We start from the raw sequence: 22,957 nt of genomic DNA, 5'->3' as shown, positions 1-22,957 counted from the left end.
TAGTTCTAGTTTTCTGTATATTTTTTTGTGTTTCGTTTTGTTTTTTGAAGAAATTTAATTTATTATATCCCAAGTATTTTTAATATTTCCTTTTCCCTAATTAACATGGTTTTAGTCATTTTTTTTATTTTGATACTATAAAAATATAAAATACATTTCAGTACGTTTTAACAGGTTGTCCAGTACTTTATTTTTCAGAAAATTGCTTGGAGAGCTATATGTGTACCATTTTTGGAAAACTTATTGTTTTGCTAATATGTTTTTGTGTACCAATATTGGTACGCTGATAAATTAGCCAAAAATTGTTAAATGTATCTACTACAGTGTTCATCAATACGATTTTAACATAGGAAAATATTTTGTAGCCTAACAGGCAAATACATTTTCAATCAACTTTTGATTTCTTATAAATTCATTTTTTAGGTAAAAAATATTTTAAAAAAATACAATGATTTTAAATAATAGGTTTGTATCAAATAGTTAAGGCATGTTCGCTATTTTTTGGGTAAGCTCGAATGGCAAATGAACTACGTACCAAAAATGGTATACATAGCGGTTAACCCATAAAAATATATATTTAGTTATATTTCAATACTTATCCAAAATAAATTTAAATTTATCTCAATGGACCCATGTCAGTACCACTGTTGGTTAATTCGAAATTACGAGATTATTTAAATTATCGATGTCACATGAAAAAAAAACGATTTAATCTATAACCATAGGTCAGCAGTTCCCAATCTTTTTAGTCGTGCGGACTGTAATGTAAAAAAAAACATTGAGGCTCACTTACCTATAACATACAGGTATGAAATACAAACACACATATAAGACAATAATACTATAATAGAAGAAATATAGACATTTAGTATAAAATCATAAAACATTTTCAATGTTGATTCCAATTAAAATTGTTAGACTCTTGGTCAGCGTCCACGGCCCAGTACCATATTGCTCGTGGCCCGTAAGTGGGAAATGCATAGAAAAAATTCATAAAATGACCTAAAAATGTTAAAAAATACCGTAAAAATTGATAAATATTCTTTTGATACAAAAATTGTTCTAATTATTATTATATTATATTATTATTATTTATAATTAAATTTTTTTTTATTTAACTAAATAAAACTATACATTAATAAAAATACTTTTCTTAGTGAAATTTATTTTTTGTCGAATTTCTTGGGGGGAAAAAAAGATAAAGGACGTTAATAATCGGTAAGCTAATGGAAACTGCATGTGTAACATTCAACAAGAAAAATGCAAATACCTATATGTGAAAAAAAGTTCAAAAATTATTTTAAATTCAATCATTTTTTTGTTTTTTAAACTTATAAATAGCTTTTTTCATATTAATATCAAAACCATGAAAATGCTATGACTAAGAAAGTATTATCATCTGTATATACTTTTATGATTATAATAATAATTGGTTCCATAAGTAGTGGTTCTTTTTCGAGCGGTTTAATGGTTTCCATACGAACAGTCATCAATGTTGTAGCCAGAAATTTTTAAGGGAGGGAGGGGGTTAAATGAACAATTATTTATAGTTGTGGTATCCAGGATCCTTTTTAATTTCATGTATAATACCTATATATTTGTTGATATTTTTTGAGGTAAGTACATTTGATGACAAGTACATACATTTGGCAATAAGAATTGAGGAAGGATATGTTATATCCTGTTTAGGCTCAGCAGCTATATCGTCTGCCATGTAGGAACCAAAACCGAAATTATAATCTGACCATTGTGTTGAATACGTCATGATAATATAATATATATAATTTCGAGTTTTTCTGACTGTATTGTTTTAATATTGGTGAGTGGATATTCGTAATGCTGCAGTAATTGAGGATGGTGAGATTACTCACGAATACATATAAGATATTTTATCTGTAATCGTGCTTATAGAATCGCTGAATAATTCAGCGTTGGATAATGATTTAACGAAAGTAAAATTTTGATTGTTACAAGTTACAACATTGCTAGTTGCTTTGATTGTAATTTGCTATGTATTTTCATTGGTATAGTTTTATAACGTAGTTAATCTCCATAATATAACAGCCCCGTCAGGGTTTCTATTATAGTTTTGAGTAATCAAGGAGAATAAAAAAAAAAAAATTATAGTACTTATAGTAGTACTATAAATATCTTTAATGTTGGTAAAGAACAATACAGTAGGTATTCGAATATTACATGCACATAGATACATGTCATGTTCAACGGTGCTCATTAACTTCTTGAATAAAAAATAAAAATATATATTTAATATTAACTCGTCACAATTCAGTTTTCTGCAGTGGTTAAAATTTGTTTACTTACACCGTAAACAATACAAGACGAATTCATTATGAAACAAGTCAAAATTTAATTACTTTTCATACAGAAAGTTCTCTTAAATACACAGACCGTTACGTTTGATTAGGTTATGTGAGCTATTATGTTTTTATACCTACCTATACGCATCGGCGAAATCACGGGGAAGCTAAGTATATACTTAGAACCCTGAGTTTTAATGCTAGCACCCCGAATCTCATGATCATCTTAAATTATAACTAAAAATCATGAATTCGTGTCTCTATACCATGGGTCAAGATAGTCTATTGGACATTACAATTATTCACAAGGAACGAGATAATTGGAAAGGTAATACTTACTTAATAAATGTCTAGTGTAATTATTACATATTCCTATTGTATAATTACAATGAAACTTCCATAGTATAACGAACTTCTAAATAAAAAAATATATAACTAAATATTTTTGAGAGTCAAATGGTTTTTTATTTTTATTATATTAAATTCCCTATACAGAAAGTTAGCAGAACCGCTTCAACTGTATAGATTTAACTCTGGTTAAATAGATGTTCTGAAAATGGTTTTGTTTGGTCGTAAGTGTACTCGGAGCCAGATCTAGTGGAGAGAGGAGTTATTTAAGTAGATCAAAGTAGATTTAACCCCGGGCGTTAAATTATCTCAATTATTATTTATTACCAAGGGATTTAATTTTGATCTTATTTCATTACGCTCCATAGTCCATGTAGAATAAAAACGAAATCCCACAAAAAAATTTAATACAGTGAGATTCTCACTCTAAACGGGCACTTCTCTCAAATTTATTTGAAAATATTATTTCTCGTTTAATTGTCCGAAGAGGCGTGGACCGAGCCTTTTCATAACTACCAAAATATATATTATAAAACTTAAATGTACGCGTAAGTTATATTGTAGACAGCAAAAAAAGTATTTCGGACATGTCTGTAGGTCTGAGGCATACTAAATAAATTTGACATGTTCATATTTCATAGCTATAATAATATTATACAAGTTAGGAATAAAATTATAATTACTTAAAACGAAAAAAAACTATAAACGATAAAAACTTATCTCTTATACTCAATAAATGAAGATTTGATGATAAAATCGATTTTAAACATAATACTTATCGGTTGATTGTCTAAATATATTGCAACGAATTTTATTTATATTATGATGATTGAAGGATATGCAACGATTCTAAGGAGTTATAGATAGGCAACTTATATGGCTTTTTCAATTAACGAGAAGTATAAATTAACGTTGATCCGCCTATATATAATATTATAGTGTTTGTGCACTTCTGCCACCAATAATAATACTTCTTCTCAATGGTATACGAGTTTTACAGATAGAAATAAACTTACCTAGATCGTTTGGTAGTAGACTAGGCAGTACTTAACTATTTTGGAAGGGGGATTTTTTTTTTTATAGGGAAACGCATGAGACGGGAAGTTATTTAAGCTTGCCTATTTAAAAAAAAATGCATGTTAAAATGCTCTGAAGTGTACAAAATGTACTTGAAATATTTTGATTTTTTGGTTACAGTATGAACTACTTGTAAGAATCCTTGCTTTAAATTTCTAGTTTTTAGCTAGAAAAATTGAACATTTTATAATTTTTAAATCAACTAATAAATAATTTTATATTTTACGAGATTTCAAAATATTTTGTCAAAATTTGAACCTGAAACACTCTTAAAAAATTTAGCCAGTCTTTAATATTCATCAACTTCTATCATAAGGACTTATAAGGAACCTTATATTAAATGTTCTTTATTCTTGTCGCATGCTAGACCGCACGTTATTATACGTCAAATTCAGTCAACCACATGTTTTTATATTTAATCAAAATACGGAAATACATGATTTGTGTAGAAACAATATATTAAAAAATAAATTTATTTAAATATACCTAGTAAAATTAGGTACCTATACTTGTTTTAATTTTTTTTTTTTACTCTGTAACTATATTACATTACAAAATATTATAATATTATCAAAAAATATTTATTATGCATTACAATATTATTTGATGTATCCTAGAAAACATTTAAATGAGTCGTCTTCATAATTTTCATTGTCTCAAATAGTGACTGTCATGTCGTAAAATGAAATACCTATTGTTTTATGTTATGATTGAATGATACATATTTAATGACTTTTTTATTTTGTTTCTTAAGGGATCATGAGAAAGGGTGTGGAGATGAAACCCTTATAGTTATGTGAATTATATATTTTAAAAGTAGCAATAGAGTAAGTACCTCAACTAATTATCTCCCAATTCATCATTGAGACTTGACGGGCATAAAACCAAATTAATTTTTTGAAACAGTTGTCTCACCTCTAAACCTTAAATAATTTCCTTTTCCAAAATCTTCATAGTGTGACTCATAATTTTTATTCCTCCATAGTTTCCACATTCCATTCCTGTGTATCTCCTTTTCCTTTGAAAATTGGTATCACATAACTCTTTCTCCAAGCTTCTGGAATTTTCTTCCGACTAATAACATGTTGAAGAACTTCGTCAACCAGTCTACTCCTAATCTCCCTGCACTTTCCAAGCTTCTACTGGTATCCCATCTGGACCTACTACTTTTCTATTTTTCATTTTTCTAACCTCCCTTCACACTTCTTCCTCTCTTATTAAATTAATCGTTCACTTCACATTGATCTACTTTCTCACTCTAAAATTTCTCATTTAACAATTTTTCAAAATACTTTTTCCATCTATTCATTATCTCCTTGTCATCTGTTCACAACTTTTTATCTTCGTCTCTTATGCACCTTACATTTAGTAAATCTCCGGTTTGTTTTTTTCTACTCTTAGCTAGCTCGTACACTTCAATACATACAACTCATCATATTTATTTAATTTTATTTTACTTACTGCTATTTTTTATGCCTTACATACATTTTTGTACTCGAACCAATCCTCTTTTCTCAATTTCTCGTAGATTTTCACCAAACTTTAAGCCGGGATTTTTTCTTTGAAATTATGGATCGCACTTCCTCTTCCCATCACCACTATTTCCTAACCTAACCATGTTTGTTCAACCATAATAACTAATTTAAAATTAACATTTAAGTTTGGCCACTTCAGCTTTTCATTTAAAAAAATAATTATTATGTTTGGTAGTATAACCATTGTTATAGATGATGCAAATTATAATTATATTACATTTTTCAACAAAAATAGTTTCTTTTTCTTTAAGTTTATGTAATTATTACACTATATATATTGCATCCTAAATGATTTACAGTTAATACAGTAACATTGACAAAACTAAGCAAATATTAGATCTGTAATATTAAAATATGACTTAACTATAATTTTATATCTATATAGCTGAAATCTGAATGCAGTGTATACAATAATAATCCATGGTATTTCATTAATTTAAAGGGTTAATACATTTTTAAAATCATACAACTGATTTGTATCTTACAAATAACAAAATTCAAATTCATATTTATAATAAAAAGATATTTTATTCATTAAAATGTATTGCATTTAACTGATAATATACATTAATTTTGTACTTCTAAAAAATACAAAAAAAAAAAAACTTAATACTTCAAGGTCAGTGAAAATTTCATGTTGAAATTTGTACACACATAACCATTATTTCTATAATACTTGTCAATGGTTATAAGTAGAGCAGAGGACTTGTAGCTCTAAAAAAGCTCTAAATATGCAAGCACTTATGCACTTAAAATATGCTTAAAAAAATTTTCAAGTGAATTTATTTAAAATTATTAATTAAATAAATAGCATGCAAATTAAGTCAAAACAATCACATAACTTAAATATATTTTGTACCATAGCCAACTAAACAAAATAAATTTTTATAAATTTTATATTTCTTTTTCTGGCACGAACAAAATAAAATAAAATAATAGTCATAGTTTAGTTAAAATCATTTTGCTCTGCAAGTGCTTCAAGGAATATGTTTTCCCCCGGATAATCAAAAACCATATAATAAGACAACAATAAAATAAAATAATTTTTTATCTAAATACGACTGTATTTTTTGAAATAAAAACTTCAATGTGGAAAAAACTTGATTTAAGTTAAATATGTATCTAAAAGTATAAAATGCAGTCTAAAATTGTAAATTATGCCCGAAAAACAAAAATGATTCAAAATATGCATTTATATGCAAAATAAAATTTCAAAACTAGCTATGTGAAAGCTTGAAATGTATTTGTTTTGTACTCTGCTATTTTTGTCACTGTGCAAACCAAACAAGCAAGTGCTACAAGTCTTTTGCCCTAGTTATTTAAGTTATAACTCTCTTTTTAAATTGACTTATCTTATTATCAACTTTTTCTAAATGTATGTATTGTATGTGTATAATTATTATTTAACTATTTTGGGTTCAGCCACTCAAAACCTCAAATTGAATTAACATCATTTAGATAAGAGCTTTACATGTAACATATTTAATACTTATTAGTATGTAAAAAATATCTTTTTCAGGGCAAATAAAAATCATGTTATCTTTATAAAAATAATTCATAAACAGGTACTGTATTAATGACTACATACATTCATAATACATATATTGATAATAGTTTATAATATTAATCAATGTATGGTTTTAAATTTTTTAACAGAAAGAAGACAGAGATAAGATATAATATAAATGTATAAAAATAATAATACTATATTTAATCAAACATTATGTTTAATTGATTCCCCCTTGATTAATAATTATTAACATTCTATAAATAATACACGTTACCTTAATACATATAAGTTTTAAGACATAAATTGCAATTGCCGTAATCTATACTTAAAATATTATATTTTATAAAATATCATATCAAAGTAGTCATATCATAATACTGCTGTAAGTCTGTTTTTGCTGGCAACAAGTGCATACAAAAAATACATGTGTTTTGCTTGATAAAATTACATTCCTGACTCAGCTATTCCTTCATCATCTGTAACATTAAATAAGACATGTAAATATTATGTTATTTAAAATTTTTTTTAAACTATTTCTACTTTTAAGATACTGGCTGGCATTAGTTTATTACTTAATAGATAAATTTACGTATTAACATCATGATTAAAATACTGAGTTTTAAAATTAAAAAGCAATGCAGTATTAGATAAATATTAAATAAACTCTAATAAGTTATGTACAAAAACAATAATATGTTAGTTAACACTCAACAAACACTTTACTTTAAAATAAAAAACGCACAAAATATTTTAAATTCTACGTACCATTGTAATTGTAAAGTTATCCCATTCTCTCAGCAGCGAAAAAAATAAATATATTTTAAATATATAATTACAATTTAGTAATTAATATTATACACGGGGGATGCTAACAATGGTTAGTTTTGATTAATAGTTATGTAAAAAATTTATAATAATTATCATTGTTAAGTCTTTATTTGATCCTAATAGTTATAACTTACACAAATATGCCACACACACATATACATTCACATGCACACTCCAAACATATAATTTTTTTCTCACTTTTTCCAACATATATGGTTTCACTTTTTGTGATCCTCAACATCATCAATGTCAACATTGCCATCAAAGTTTAATCATTTTGGCACAACTACACCTAATAGTATATATGACGAAAATTTGACTTAAATATGTGTTTATGTAAAATTAGCTTATAAACGATAAATATCGTCAGAGTTTTTATTAGAACTAGATTTCCGCCTCCACCATGAAGACCACCAAGATTTATTATATGCATTTGTTGTAATAATTGTATTTATAGTTGTTTTATTGTTATAGGAAGTAGCTGTTGATACTTTTGTATTTGTTATTTTAGTAGTAGTACCATTATTTTTGGACCAAAACCCCCCCACTACCTTTGGTAATCCACTAGCAACAGTAGCATTTAACCATAATACACCACATCGTACAATAAAGGCAGTTGTCTTTGAACTCAACATGAGTGACGTACCTTCAAATGCACGGTTGTGATGAGCTAACATTGTAGCCGCAGTCGTATTATTCATCAGCTCCAAATCTTGTTGCTCCTGATCAAGTAGTTCTTGTTGATCGCTATTGCCACTGTTTTGTTGTAGTATACACACTATGCATTGATGAATACATATGTACTGTTGTTCAGTTTGTACCATCCATACACGTTCCTTGCGCATTGCATATACAATACCATACACATCAATATAATTGTTTACTTGTGTAGGATCATTAAGTGATTGCAACACTCTGTCCAGAGCTATAAAAGTACCAGATCGTCCAACGCCGGCACTAAAATATAACATATTACAGTATTACAACATCAACAAAACTAATTTAAGGCCATTCTTAAGTCTGGTTAAAGTTAACAGACACTAACTGGCAGAATTCTGCAGGTAAAAATCCCACTAAACGGCAGTTAGCTGTTAACGAACATTTAACCAAACATTGTGAGAATTGGCTTTAGTTGAGTTTATTTTTAAATTAACAACAAATCAAAATAATAAAATAACATCCAAATGAATGTTTAAATTTTATGATAAACATAATTAATCTTCATAACTTGAAAATATGTTTTTATTTGAATCACTATAAAAATAGAAAAATAGTCAATTCTTACCTGCAATGCACTATTATAGGACGGTGATGTTGTTGCAGTTGGTGCTGATGTTGTTCAATGTTATTTCCTACACCTGCATGGTGGCGTTCTCTAAAAGCACGAACAAAACGGCAAAGTGTTTGTGGAGGACTAGGTACACCAAAATCAGGCCAAGTAGTAAAATGGAAATGTCTAATTACTCTTTTTTGATCATTCTACAAATAGAAAATAAACCATTTAACAAAAACATTTTTTAAAATCAATAGATATCTAATTCAGTTTCCCACCACAAAATAGGCTTTGTATAACCTAAATTCTTACCCGACAAACCATAAATTCAGTTATCACCCAATCAGAATAATGAGTGTCGTTTAATAAAGTGACACATATATTGTCACCGTAATAAACAGGATGAGTATCATATGGCCAATAATGATCACATTTCTCGCGACCTTTTTCCACACATCTAGTTAACATTATTATACTTCTTGCATTGCTTTCCCAACACATACGCCAAAAGTCATCTCTCGTTGAATGCAATGGACCTTGTGTAACAATAAATTCTCTAACACTGTTGTGGCCCTGAAAAATTAATTATTACAAACTTTAAAATTTTAATATACAAAAATGATAATGGTATTAGAGTTTAGTTTAGACAGATAGCATTATTGTAAAAAACATGTATCATAGATCAACTAAAAACTATTAAAACTAACATCTTAAGATTATCTTCGTAAAACATTTGAAATTATAATAATCAATAACTTATTTATATATAATTTAGGTATCAATTTTGAATGATTTGTTATTACCGGAACATAATTAGCATTTATATAGTCAGATCCTTCTTCGTCATCCACTGGCTGCAACTTAAAACGACTGTGGTCATAGGGCAAAATATTGGTGAATCTATTTTTAGGACGATTGCATGGCAAATCAGCTGCTGTAGTTGTTGTACCCCCGTTGGTGGCTGCAGCTGCAGCCGCATGTTTTAAATCTTCAAATTCTTCAGAAAATCGAAAGTCAGAATCAGCTGACATTTGAGCATAATGTTCTCCAAATCTATCCACTCTTACAGGCCGGCTGATTTTATAAATAAAAATTCACATTTAGGAAATGTATTAATAAATTACGGAGAAAAAAATAATAATGATAATTTTTTACTTATATTAAAATATTTAAGCTTTGATTTTAAATAATAATTATAACATCAATTTCATTAAAAGTTAATTACAGATTTTTGTACCTTATTTGTAAATCACATGACAGTTGTTGTTGTTGTTGTTGAACATTGGAGGAATTTATCATATCACCTCCACGGCCACCACCACGACCACCACCGTTTAAGTTTCTAGTAGATGAGTTGTCAAGAAATTTTCCTCCAGCAATTCTTCGCTGACCAGTTCCAGCTTGTCTTTTACCACCACCAACAGAACTCTTCATTATTCTGTTCTTGCCGCTACCACACAGGAACCAACGAGTTCGGCCACTACCAGTAGCTAATGCAGCACAAACAGCAATTAAAATAAAAGCAGCAGGCAATCCTACTACAACAGACAATACAATGGCTGTAGCTGATGTTGGAGCTGAAGTGTTATCTTGATCTGAAAACATTAATAAATTAAAATATATACACCACTGTATTGAATTGATTTCAGTATTTTTCAAACCTGTCTGTATAGGAAATGAAAACATAGTGTCAGTGAACTTGTCATTTGCTGTAAATGCGCGTACTTTAACACGGTATATTGTACCCGGTTTTAATGGCCCATTGCAATATTGTGATGATAATAATTTTCCGCCACTAATGGAGTTTGTATTGCAATGTGTATCTTGCCCAATCGTAAAATCTTCAACAGTCTTATTAGTTGAAAATGGGTAATAAGGATCTAGAACCTAAAAATAAATATCATTAATATATTATTATTTTCATATCTCTATGAAAATAATTTAAGTATTTAAATTGGTTTGAGTAGACTTTTTATAGTCAAAGACTGCAGTTCTCTGTATTACCTTAAACATATTGAGCAATCTACCAATAAAAACAATGAAACCATTACACGTGACTTTATGAAAATAAATTGTTAACACTTCTGGTATCTAATGATATACTTAAAATAGTAATCCCTGAAGTACCTGATAAGGTGGCCAAATTGTATATGCTTGTACATCTTGCCAACTGGGCATCTCAAGACCACTGGCATTTTTAGAATCATCTTCAGCTACGATCAATGTATACGCAATTACTCGACCATTTTGATCTCCAAAATAGTTTTTTCGGAACCGTACTTGTATAGTGTTTGTGGTTCTGCTTACTTCAGTTGGAACTACTTGAGCACTTGGTTTAGGTGGCGCTGTTATAAAAATATTTATAAAAAAACCAATTTATTATGTTAAATATATTTATCATAAGTAACTTTACCTAAAATTGGCATTCTCTGCTCTAGACTGGCTACAGGACCACGACCAATGCGAGTCTCACCACTTATATTAAATACATATTGACGACCTGGTATTAGACCTTTAATTGTTGCCCTATTTCTCCATGGCTCATAATATGATGTTTTAGTTGTTTCGCTGACTTCAATTTCAGATCCCAGAGGAGGACTATTTAATACACCGCTATTACTGAGTAAATTATTTATACCCAATCCCAACATATTTTCTTCTTCTTCACCACCATGCAATTGAACCACAGTATTTGTAGACGCAGATGTACCATCGGATGATGATGAAGTAATGATAGCACTCCATGACACTACATAACGTAAAAGTATACCATTATGTTCAGACTCTGGTAATGTCCACTCTAATGTAAGATGTCCAGGTTGTACATCTACTGCTTGGAAATTTACACATCGCCCAGGTACCCACTCCAATGTACTAAAAGTACCAGATACTGGAATTGAACGTCTCAATAATAATGCTGCTGCATATCCTCCTATGCCACTGTTTAATATTTGTTGTTGAGATGGAGATCCTAAAGACCCTCCACCACCAGCTCGCACAACCACAGTGAATGTATAATTACGATAAGGTCGAAGACCTTGTACTAGGAACCATGGTTTATCTGTCAAGTTTTGTATGAGTAACCCTCCTCCTCCATCTGAGGACAATTTAGAGGATGAGTATGAATTTGCAATAGAAGAAGCTGTAGTAATAATTGTAGCGTCAGTATCTAAATATTCAATTTCAAATGCATCATATTGTCCACGGGGTAGTGTCCACACAAGATGAACCGAATCACGGGTTATTACAGTGGCATTCAAATCGGTAATTGGTTCTGGATCTGTGAAACAAAACAAACCAATTAAAATTATTATATATATTGTATTTGTAAGTAATCACAAATCATATTTAAAAATATAATTACAAAGACGATCTTGCCGACGCAAGGGTTGACTAAGAACTCCATATGCTGACACAGTCCACACAGTTATATCATACAAACGACCAGGGACTAAAGAGTGCCAAGTAACTTTCCATTCATTATCTGATGCCCATTTTTCAGCAATCAATACTGTTCCAGTAGATGATGTAGTTGCTATTCCAGATCCTGCATCTGAAGGAGTAGTGGTAGACAATTGATATGCTGTAGATTGTGTAATTGTTTGATGATTAGCTTCTGCTAGTTGAAAACGGTATTTAATGAAACGGCTAGCTGTTTGTGGAGTAGGAGTATACCGCAAGGTCAAAGTGTCAGTGGCAAGTTGTTGATCATTTACAGCCAATATTTCAGATAAAATTAATGGCACTGTAATTATAAAATGTATGAAAAATAATTTCAATAATTAAATTGCTGTACGATGTATAGAACAATGAGTTTATAATCAACTCACTTGTATGTGTTTCCAGAATTACAGGATCACTGTACATGGAATGTGAACACGTACGTACTCGTAATCCATAACCCGCGCCAGCAATTAATTCATCTAAACCCAAATTTACTAAAATAGTTCCACTAGATCCATTAGGATATCCAGAATCCGTAAAATTTTTCCATCCAATAGATGATGTTCCAACATTACTACTACTCCAAGTTGTAGCTGCTGTAGTCCAACTAATAGAGGTGGTAGTTTGATTTTGATCTGACTGTGGGGGTGGTTTGAGAAGTACATACTCAACAGAATAGTAATCAATTAACCCTTCTGGACGAGGGAATTGTATAGTCAAGTTTGTAGCATCCACAAGCAAAGCTATATTACTCACAGGGTTTGGTCCTGGTAAATAAACACAAAAAAATAAGAAATGTAAGCATTTTGTTTTGATTTTATTTATTTTTATTTCAGAATAACGTATGATATTTATCTCTGTTATTCTGCTGCTTTTAGATTTTATATTATCTGTTTTTCTTTATAATAAGGTTTTTTTTTTTAACTAATTGGAGAACTATTTTGGGTAACTACTAGAAGCGTTATGCTATTATACTCATAAATGAATCAAGTGCACTATTATAGTCCTGTCCAAAAAATAATCTAGACCAGATAAATTGTCCAATTGTTAGGACATTCAACGTAATTAGCTCTTCTAAAATCATGAATGCCATATTCAGGACAAACATGGCTTATGTTGAATTCAAGGAGCATGTTGACTTCAAGTTGGATGATAAGAATCAGTACAGAATAAGGTATCACTAGTTTGACATGTTTAGGCCATAAGTTGCTGAACAAATTAAGTCTAATGTAGAACCATATTTATTTTATAAACGATTATGTTGAAAGAAATTTAATTATGAGAGTGAAACAAAAACGATGATTTTAATATTTTATTTTAATGTTTAAACAATTATTATTATTTGTTTGTCCTACACCTCCACTTTTCTCGATTTTCCACATCCCCTAATAGCACACACCATAATTTTCAATAGTATCCAACCATTTCTGTTTTGGTCTTCCTCTTGCTCGTTTCCCTTCAACGTTCATTTTCATAATTACTCTTACTGTTTTTGAATCCTCTCACCTCATCACATGCTCAAACCATTTCAATCTATTTTCCATCATCCACCTGCTTTTAATCCTATGTGTTAAATTAAAAAATGAAATATTTAAAGCTATCGACTTCACCTATCACATCACCACCTATTATCATTGGTCTTCTTACCCTTTTGACTTTAACTTGGTCTCTTTCTCTAAATTCATACATTATAACTCTGTTTTATTTCTACTAATCCTCTAACCTTTTCTTTCAAGGGTTAATCTTCACTCACTCAACCTATTATTAACATCTTTTAGATTCTCTCCAATCAAAACTATATCATCAACTAACAACATACACCATGGTATATAGCCTTGTATCTCTTTAATAACTTTATTTGTTATTACAGAGAACAAGTAAGGGCTTAGAGTTGACCCCTGATGCACATCTACTCCTACGTTAAAATCTGTTACTCTACACAGACTCTTAACAAAAGTACTCGATTCTTCATACTTATTCTGAATTAAATCTATGCACATTTTTGGGCCACTTTTTATCATTAATGCCCACTTTAAACTTCCATTCGCACTCTGTCATACATCTTTACTAAATCTATAAACATCATGCATAGCTTTTTATTCTTTTCACTATAATTCTCTACTAGTTGTCTTACACAAAATAATGGTTCTCTTCTTATTCTCTTCTCTATAATCTTTTCCCAAATCTTCTTACCATGACTCATGAGCTTTATTCCTGCATAGTTCCCACATTCTTGTATACCTCATTTTCCCTTAAATAACGGTATAATAAAACTCTTTCTCCGGGCATTTTTCCCTCTATTAGTATCTTATTGAAAAGATCTTTCAACCATTTAATGTTTACATCCCCAAAAATGTTCCACTCCTCTAAAGGTACTCTATTTGGTCCTACCATTATTTTCTATTCCATTGTCTTCATAGGAATTTTCACTTCTTCTTCTTCTTCTTCATCTGTCTCTGCAAAGCTTCTTTTAGATACTTCTCATTCAGTAATCCCTGAAAATATTCTTTACATATCTTTTTCACATTGTTATCTTTTGTTAAAACCTTTTTCTCATTTTTTATACACCAGACACTTTGAAAGTCCCTAGATCGCTTTTCTCAGCATTGCCAGCTTATACATTTCTTTTTCTCTTCACAGTGTTCCTGGCCACTTATATAACTCATAATATTTATTAAGCTTCGCTCAGTTTATCACGCTCTTTACTATTTTACAAATATTTTAATACTCTATCCTTCTCTAAACCTTATTTAAAGCTCCCTCAATACTCCACACAGCTTTTTATTTTAACTTCTTTATTGATTTTCACCACTTAATTCTTCTCTCTTTTCCGATCTTCCTTTTTTTATTTAATATATTCACAAATTTCCACCATACCATACTTCAATTATCATCAACCTATGTTATTACATCTCCACGAATTGCTTTACAATTTTTTACTTTTTTTATACTGTCTCTCTTCCTCAATAAAATAATCAATTTGCGACCTATTTCTTCTACTTTTATATGTTATGTAATACTCTTCTCTTTTCCTAAAATAGTTATTGATTATTTAAATATCATTTGATGCTGCAAAAATTGAAAAAATGTTCTCTTCATTTCTCTCGCCAAAATAATGTCTTTATGCAATCTTTCAAAGTTTATTCATATCACCACTAATCACAGCATTTTCATTTTATTCCTTGCATCACTTCATCCATCTCTCATACCTAGGTTAAGATTAAGCCCGGGATTAATGTTTAAACGTTATACAGAAAAATATCATACTGTAAGCTGCTATTAAAATGATTCTATGGATAGACAATCTTCAATGTTAATTATAAAATAAATAATAGTGATGTACTTACGTATTGTATAATTAACTAGCAGTGGATATGGAGACTCCAGGGATCCATAAGTTTGGGTGTTAACTTGAATTGTGTATCGTTGTCCAGCCACCATATCCGCAATTTCTGCTTCAGTTGATTGTACTCCTGGCAATCTTATCCACTGCTGTTGACCCCCATTGGAATCAATGGTACGATATTTAATAGAATATTCAGTGAACATGCCTTCAGCTGTGGGGCCATTCCATTTCAATAAAACAGAATTTGACCCAATATTTGAGGCAGAAGTTATATTCTCTACTTGCAGATCAGTAGGAGGTCTAGGATCTAGAGTAAATATTAAAGAACATAAAATATTGTTTGCATATCATTGACATAACCCTGCACTTACAGACTGCTTGAAAATAATCATGAGGTTCAGATAGAAGTCCATGACTTATGGCAAATACTTTAAGTTGATAAGCTGCACCAGGATATAAATTCCTTAAAGCCATACGCCATTCATTAGTTATCCTTACAGTCGGTATATCATCTACAGGAAAAAAAATTGAGTAAGTTTAAGTAGAATTTAAAATATCCGTACATAATATCTGGTAAGATTTATATTATTATAATTTTACAAACCAGTATCATTACGACGAAGTACCACTTGAAATGTTTCTTGTCGACTATTGACGTCTGTTTTCCAAGATACGTTTAATCCATAATCTAATGTTGGTCTTAAATCTTCTATGATTGGTGCTGATGGTTCTGTAAAAAAATATATAAAAAAAAAATGTGAGTAACACTACTCCACATTTTGCATTAAAGGTTTAAAACATACAAATCTGACTTACTCATTGTATGGTAGACAACTGTGTCATTAGAAGCAACACCAGAACTAAGAGATTTTACAGATATGGAGTAATTACGACCGGGTAATAATGATTCTAATGTGCATTCAATCGGGGTCGATGGATCTTCAATTGACTCTCTAGTAGCTTGGACTACCAAAACATTACTATCGGTAGAAGTTGTTGCTGTGATTGCAGCTGATGCCACAGCTGATGATGTGGATTGTTGTCGTGAGGAACCATTTAGAGATTGATTAAGATTATTCCCCAATGATAATACTGATGATACAATTAGAGAATCAGAAGCAGATGAGGAAGATGATAGAGAACCTGTTAGAACTTCTGCATAGCTCACTTGATATGCGTCTTGCCAACTAATTGCATCAGCCTTCCATGTTAATTGTAATACACCACCACCTCCATCTTCATTCAAATTATTTCCATTTGTATTTCCACTACTTATAACTTTTAAGTCAATTACAGGTAGTGGTTCTATAAGACATACAAAAAATGAATGTGATTGATCTAATAGATCTAAATTTAAATGATTACATACTTAATGTAACATTTACAGAAGCCGGCCAAGAAGCCACTTTTCCAGAAACTGTCTTCACGAGAACTTGATAAGTTCGGCCTGGTTGTAATAACTGTGTATCATACACATCACACCATTGTGTTGAACCCCCAGAATTTGAACTATCACCATCACGAGGACGAGTAAGTGTTATTGGAGTAGTTGTTTGTTGGGTTTGATCACTAATGCTACGATGAGATGCCAATTGGTTTAAAGTAGATTGCTGTGATGGCCTCTTAACATTGACAGATATCTGATATTTGTCGAATTCACTACACAAAAATATATTAAATCATAAAACATCAATACCTTCAATATTAAGTGTAGTAAGACAACATTAATTTTCACAAGTAATAACATGCAATTTTATAATATATTGTGATTAAATGATATTTATTTTATTTCATCTTAAATAATTATCCCAAATTTTAAATCATAAAATAGAGTTAAAAGTTTTTATCATTTTTAATATTTTAATTATTACAATGATATTTAAAAATATTTATTTAATATTTACAAAATAATATCTTAGAGAATAAAAATACTTATATAAAAAAATACATTATTCTATACCTATAACATAATTCAGTTGTATTACTAAAAAATAACTCACCAAAGTCCTTTTGGTGGTTCCCAGTGTACCCGTAGACCATATGAACTTGTTTGCCTAGGATCAACAGCCACATTCAATGGTTTTAAAGGAATAGTACGATATTGAGCAGTTGTTGGTGCAGATGTTTCATCTTCACTAACAGTATGTACACTTATGTTGTATGCACGCCCAGGTACAAGACCTTTAAATGCTGCTTGTGCTGGACCTGGAGGTTCACCTTCTCTTTCTACATAAACTGTTGACTCAGGTGAATCTTGAGGTTCAACGCTTACCTAAAAAAATAATTTTTCAATTAAATGGAAAATAATTTTGACAGAATATAATAGGATAAATACTTAATAGGTTAAATACTTTTATTAATATACATTATTGAAAAATATTTATTTTATATATATATATATATATAATTTTATACTGCATTTTTATCAAATTTTAAAATTAAATAGTACAAACCTTATAATGAGTGAATACGCTAGCTGGATAGCTAGGTTGCCAAAGTACCAACAATGTAGTTTCATTTCTGAACCATACAATAAATTTTCCCGGAGTGCTAGGTTCTAAAAACAAACAATATTGTTTAGAAAAAAAAAATCATTAACTAAAACATTTTCAAGGTATTAATTTACACTTACTAGTTGTAAAGTTTTTAGATATATAAGCCACACTTTCTTTATGTTCATATACTGTAAACAATTGTAACTGATAGGTAGCTCCAGGTGTCAAATCTTTCAAAACATATTGTTGCTGTGTGTCTCTAGATAAATCAGTTTGAGATGAGCCAGTGGATGGGGAATTACTAGCATCAACAATTTTCACAAATTGTTCTTGCTGTTGCTGAACAATACCAGATGTAGAAGATGGAGATAAACTGATAACCTACGACAAAGTGTAAAATATTTATAAATTGTACAATTTAACAAACATTAAAATATATACTTATGTATATAATATAATTTATGTATTAAAAAATATAAACAAGTATATTGATGATACCAATAGTTAAGAAAAAATATATAAGATTAATAAACACAGACAGGATACAAATATCTGATGTTGAGCAAACTTTCTAGTATCAACCTATTTAGTTTTCTTTAAAGTAAAAAGTTTTCAATTGTTGTGAATTAAAAATTTTTTTTATTAATATTTAATTGAATTTTACCACTAAATATTTTTAATAATAATGTTTTGAAATACCATGTTCAGTGGCATAATTACGGTAAAGCAAAAGTATAATTTTTCAGATAAATATTCCACCCTAAAAATTAATTTATTACTTTGTATTTAAAATCATTTGTCAATATGGGTACCAACAACCTACTACATCTAAAATTAGTTTCTAAAACATAAAACAAATCTCAAGAATTGTGTAAAAGCACTAAATACAAACAATTAGGTATAAATTGAATAAAAATATGATGGGGAAGGGTTTGATTTTGGTTAACAAATTAGTTTGATTCTCTTAGTTCTTCACCCAGTTAGGTCAATGCCTATTTCTATTTATTTTTCAATGAATAGTGCATATATTATTATTTTAGTTGTTAAGTATTTTAAAATTAATAAGTGTTACCTTAATATTTATTGTAAGAAATAATTATTATATTGCATGCTTTAAATATCATTACTTTTAGTTTAAATCCATTATAATTCCCCAACACTGGAGGGGACCATTGAACATGTGCTGTTTTTCCACCTTTTACCGTTACAGTTAAATTTGTAGGTGGATCTGGTGCTATTTTAACATTTTAAAATTATAAAAAATTAGTAAATGCTCATGAACATAAGATTATTATTTATTTAATTTTTCAAATCATATTTTTCATACCTGTGGTGATTGATGCAGTCCAAGTAAGTAACCAATGTGCTTGAGGTGATAAAGAACTAGGAACAGCTCCATTTATAAGAGTTTCTGCACCAGATCCAACTGGAACAATTACATTTCCCGGACTTTGTTGTGGAGAATTGCTACTTATTGAATTACTTCCTGTGCTTGAATTACTATAGTATAACCAAAAATCATAACGAGTCCCAGGTAAGGCTTGAGAAAAATGTATTACATCGCCTGAAAGGTTATGAAATATTTTAATATCTATTTGATAATGTATGCAATTATAGGGTTTTAGGACTAAGGACAGACGGTAATAATATTATGTTTAAATACCTATGTCTTGAGCTGCAATAGTTGTGTTTGCTGGGGGATTACCATGTGGAGGTTGATAATCAAGTCTATAATAAGCTTGTTGTAATGGAGATGCAAATGATACTGAGTTTGATGCAGGTAATTGTATAGCTAAATCAGCTGCTTTCTATAAAAATATTTAAAGTTTATGGGCTTTAATAAAATATAAATACCTAATAATTTATATACATTTGTATACTTACACCAGTTTTAACAGCAAAGAAAAACAGCAATACTATCCACATTTTCACAGTTGACTTATTGATACTTAAACTAATAGTAGTAAATGAGCAAAAACGTTAATGACTTAAATTACAACTATGAAAATAGGCCGTTTTGAGTATAGTAGGTTGAGCAAGAGCAAATGTTACAAGTAGACCAGATACCATAAGGAATATAGGTGCTACATTTTGTAAAATTACATTGAAATACTGTTTGTTGAATGACGTCTTCAGTTTTATCACAACACATACAAAAAAAGCCGTCGATCATGTCACAATACTGGATGATGTGTAGTGATGATGATAGTGCTTTGATACTGATATCGATAATTGCATTTGGATGAACATTAAAAAGTAATTAAACTGTCATTAGAAAAATTCTTTTCTCCGATATTTTCTAACTGTTATCAAAGTTTAAACTTCAGTCCGCCAATACGAGTTGAATAATTTGAGTTCGTGTGTAGCAGCAGACCAATTGAGTTTACACGGCGTAATACGCTGAACACTCGATACACAAATACATAAATAATACACTCGAAACTAAGGGCTATAAAATAAAAATCACAATAATACTGATACAATTACGATTACAAAAATTTGATTTCGATTGATCAACACGGAAAAAAAATACAAACGTAGGAATTAGTGAGAAAAAAGTCTCGTGATTTCACACGACGAAATCGGGCGAGAAAGTAAAAACGACTACAGCAATACCTGTGTCGTTGCGCGTTTACCACCACCACCAGCAGCAGCAGCAGCAGCCACAACCGTACACACTACCGAACGGCGAACACCAAAACGAGTGTCGTTGCTTTCGTAATCAGTCCGCGGATCCCTAAGGCCTGTAGCATATGTGTATGTATATAATATATACTTGAGTAGCTGCGTAATGCACGGTTCAACACGCACACACTATACTATAACAACAATAATTGCTTTCACAACGACCGCGGAGGGCGATAGCTGCTGCTCACAGTGCTCACCACTACCTACCCACACACAGACTACTACTACGGAGGAGACCAGGCAGACCAGCAAATAGCTATATACCTACAACAACAATAATAATAATAGTATAGCAACAGTTCCAGTACCCGCGTCGACCGCGGGGTAGGGGGCTTATCAGCGACTGTTGAAGTCTTTTGTTTTGGTTTCCGTAGCGCGACGATTGTAAACACGGTTGGAGGTAAACTCGAACCGCGGAGGCGGTGTATGGCCATGGCCACGTAGTACGGTCGGACGTACCGCGGCTCCGGTAGGTACCTGTGCCCCGTCAAATCGTCGAACACGACTACGTCATTATTATTTACATTAATTATTTTTGGTCTGACGTTATGTTTCCAAACAAAAGCTGCTGCTGCCTTCCGACGATGCCACTGCAGAAAACCATAAAAATTACCAACACAATATGTGATGTAGGTATATACATAAGTACCGATTGATGTGTTAGCGGGAGGTGAGAATATAATATTTTACTTAATAATATAATTTTGTACAATATTATATGTTAACATTTACTCAGCCACTCAGGTAACGCTTCATAAACGCCTTCAAAGTCTACCTATAACTTAAATATTACATTGTATATAGCCATATAGGTAGGTACCTAATATTAATTATAAATTATAATGGATTATTAAGTACCCACACTTTAATGGCTAAAATGTACAGTTATATTATTGTGTATAACCATATTGAGACTATCAGTGGCGTAAATTGGGTGGTGCAAGTGCCACATTTGCACCACCCAATGTCATAAAATCATAAAAATTTGTAGAGGTACCTATAGTTTCTATTTTCGAAAGCATATATTTTTTATATTTTAATTGGCATCTAATGTATTAGAATAAAATCATAAAAATTTCCAAACTATTTTGAGTTAGAACTTCATAAACATTTTAGGTTCTGAGTGGAGCGATGAATGTTATCATTTTACAGTGATGTGTTTTTATTTTTTTGTGTCTGTGTAAGTTAATTTAAAACAAATGACTATAGCATTTTCTATACATGTTACAATTTTCAAAATATTTTGATTTGTTTTGAACTGTTTACGGACATTTCCAGTTTCCAATTTGTTTAGTTTTTTTTTGTATGGATATCAATAACATTTTATTTGTTGGGTAAAAAAGATTGAAAATTGAATAGAAAGCTCCTAATATATTGTTACGAAGACAGATGAAAAATATTAAAAATACGCAGTCACAATTTTTTTATAAGCATTTCAAGTCTTCAAGATCAAATTCTGAAAAAAAAATAACTGTAGATTTGACTGATAAATACATGCTTGAAACTTATACCGAGTGATTTTTTTATCATTGAACACTCATTATTTCAAAAATTATAAATGTTTTTTTTACATTGTTTCAAGTTGTTTCGCTTGTCTAAACTTTAAATGCTTATAACTGATTAACTACTCGTCCTAAATTCTTAAATTTTTTTGAATCAAAACACTTAGAAAAATATTCCGCTTTGGCATATGAAATTAAAACTAAAAATGTAAAAAAATATTTTCAAAAACATTAATAATTTTTGAAATAATGAGAGTTCAATGATAAAAAAATAACCGGGTATAATAAATCTGTTATAGTTAAATTATAATCTGCGTGTTTCATTTGTTTTTATATTACTATTCACGAATTAAGATATACTTTAATTCATGGCACTATCTACTTAAGATAGTATATCTAAGAATCTAAGATAGTTTATTCAATTATAATTATAATAACAAGAAGTTAACTAGGTATTCAAAATTAAATCAGCACTCACAAACACTATTATTTAAATACCTACACTATCACTTTGCCAACAACTAAAAAATCATAATATTTTCCTTGGTAGGTACCTTATTATCTTGTTTAGTGCTAAATAATATAAATATTGA

The 22,957-nt window shown here is 30.0% G+C and overlaps 1 protein-coding gene across 3 annotated transcripts; it reads right to left on the bottom strand.

Moving 5' to 3' along the window:
- Positions 1–5,786: 5,786 nt before the first annotated feature.
- On the bottom strand, positions 5,787–21,134 carry Ptp10D (Protein tyrosine phosphatase 10D). 3 transcript variants are annotated; one of them, XR_016189685.1, is made up of 24 exons: positions 20,059–21,134; positions 19,838–19,982; positions 19,502–19,738; positions 19,302–19,408; positions 18,312–18,555; positions 18,133–18,236; positions 17,680–17,951; positions 17,049–17,338; positions 16,496–16,984; positions 16,284–16,409; positions 16,051–16,191; positions 15,681–15,986; positions 12,720–13,100; positions 12,254–12,634; positions 11,303–12,169; positions 11,017–11,234; positions 10,551–10,776; positions 10,127–10,484; positions 9,693–9,963; positions 9,202–9,462; positions 8,902–9,095; positions 8,263–8,573; positions 7,554–7,908; positions 5,787–7,264 (listed from the first exon to the last, which is right to left on the bottom strand). XR_016189685.1 is itself a non-coding variant. In XM_015511407.2 (23 exons), exons 1-23 carry the CDS (start codon positions 20,098–20,100, stop codon positions 7,233–7,235), a joined length of 6,003 nt encoding a protein of 2,000 aa, XP_015366893.2. In that variant the 5' UTR covers positions 20,101–21,132; the 3' UTR covers positions 5,787–7,232. The 3 variants fall into 3 exon arrangements, 1 of the variants encoding a protein (XP_015366893.2); XR_001506034.2 differs by having other exon boundaries at positions 7,815–7,908; XM_015511407.2 differs by lacking the exon at positions 7,554–7,908 and having other exon boundaries at positions 20,059–21,132.
- Positions 21,135–22,957: the final 1,823 nt, after the last annotated feature.

The sequence above is a fragment of the Diuraphis noxia genome, unplaced genomic scaffold (assembly GCF_037042655.1).
Source record: "Diuraphis noxia isolate RWA-SAM2 unplaced genomic scaffold, SU_Dnox_SAM2 contig0001, whole genome shotgun sequence".
Classification (NCBI taxonomy): Eukaryota; Metazoa; Arthropoda; class Insecta; order Hemiptera; family Aphididae; genus Diuraphis; species Diuraphis noxia.
Note: the sequence above shows the minus strand (reverse complement) of the source record. Positions and strands in the feature narration are given on the sequence as shown.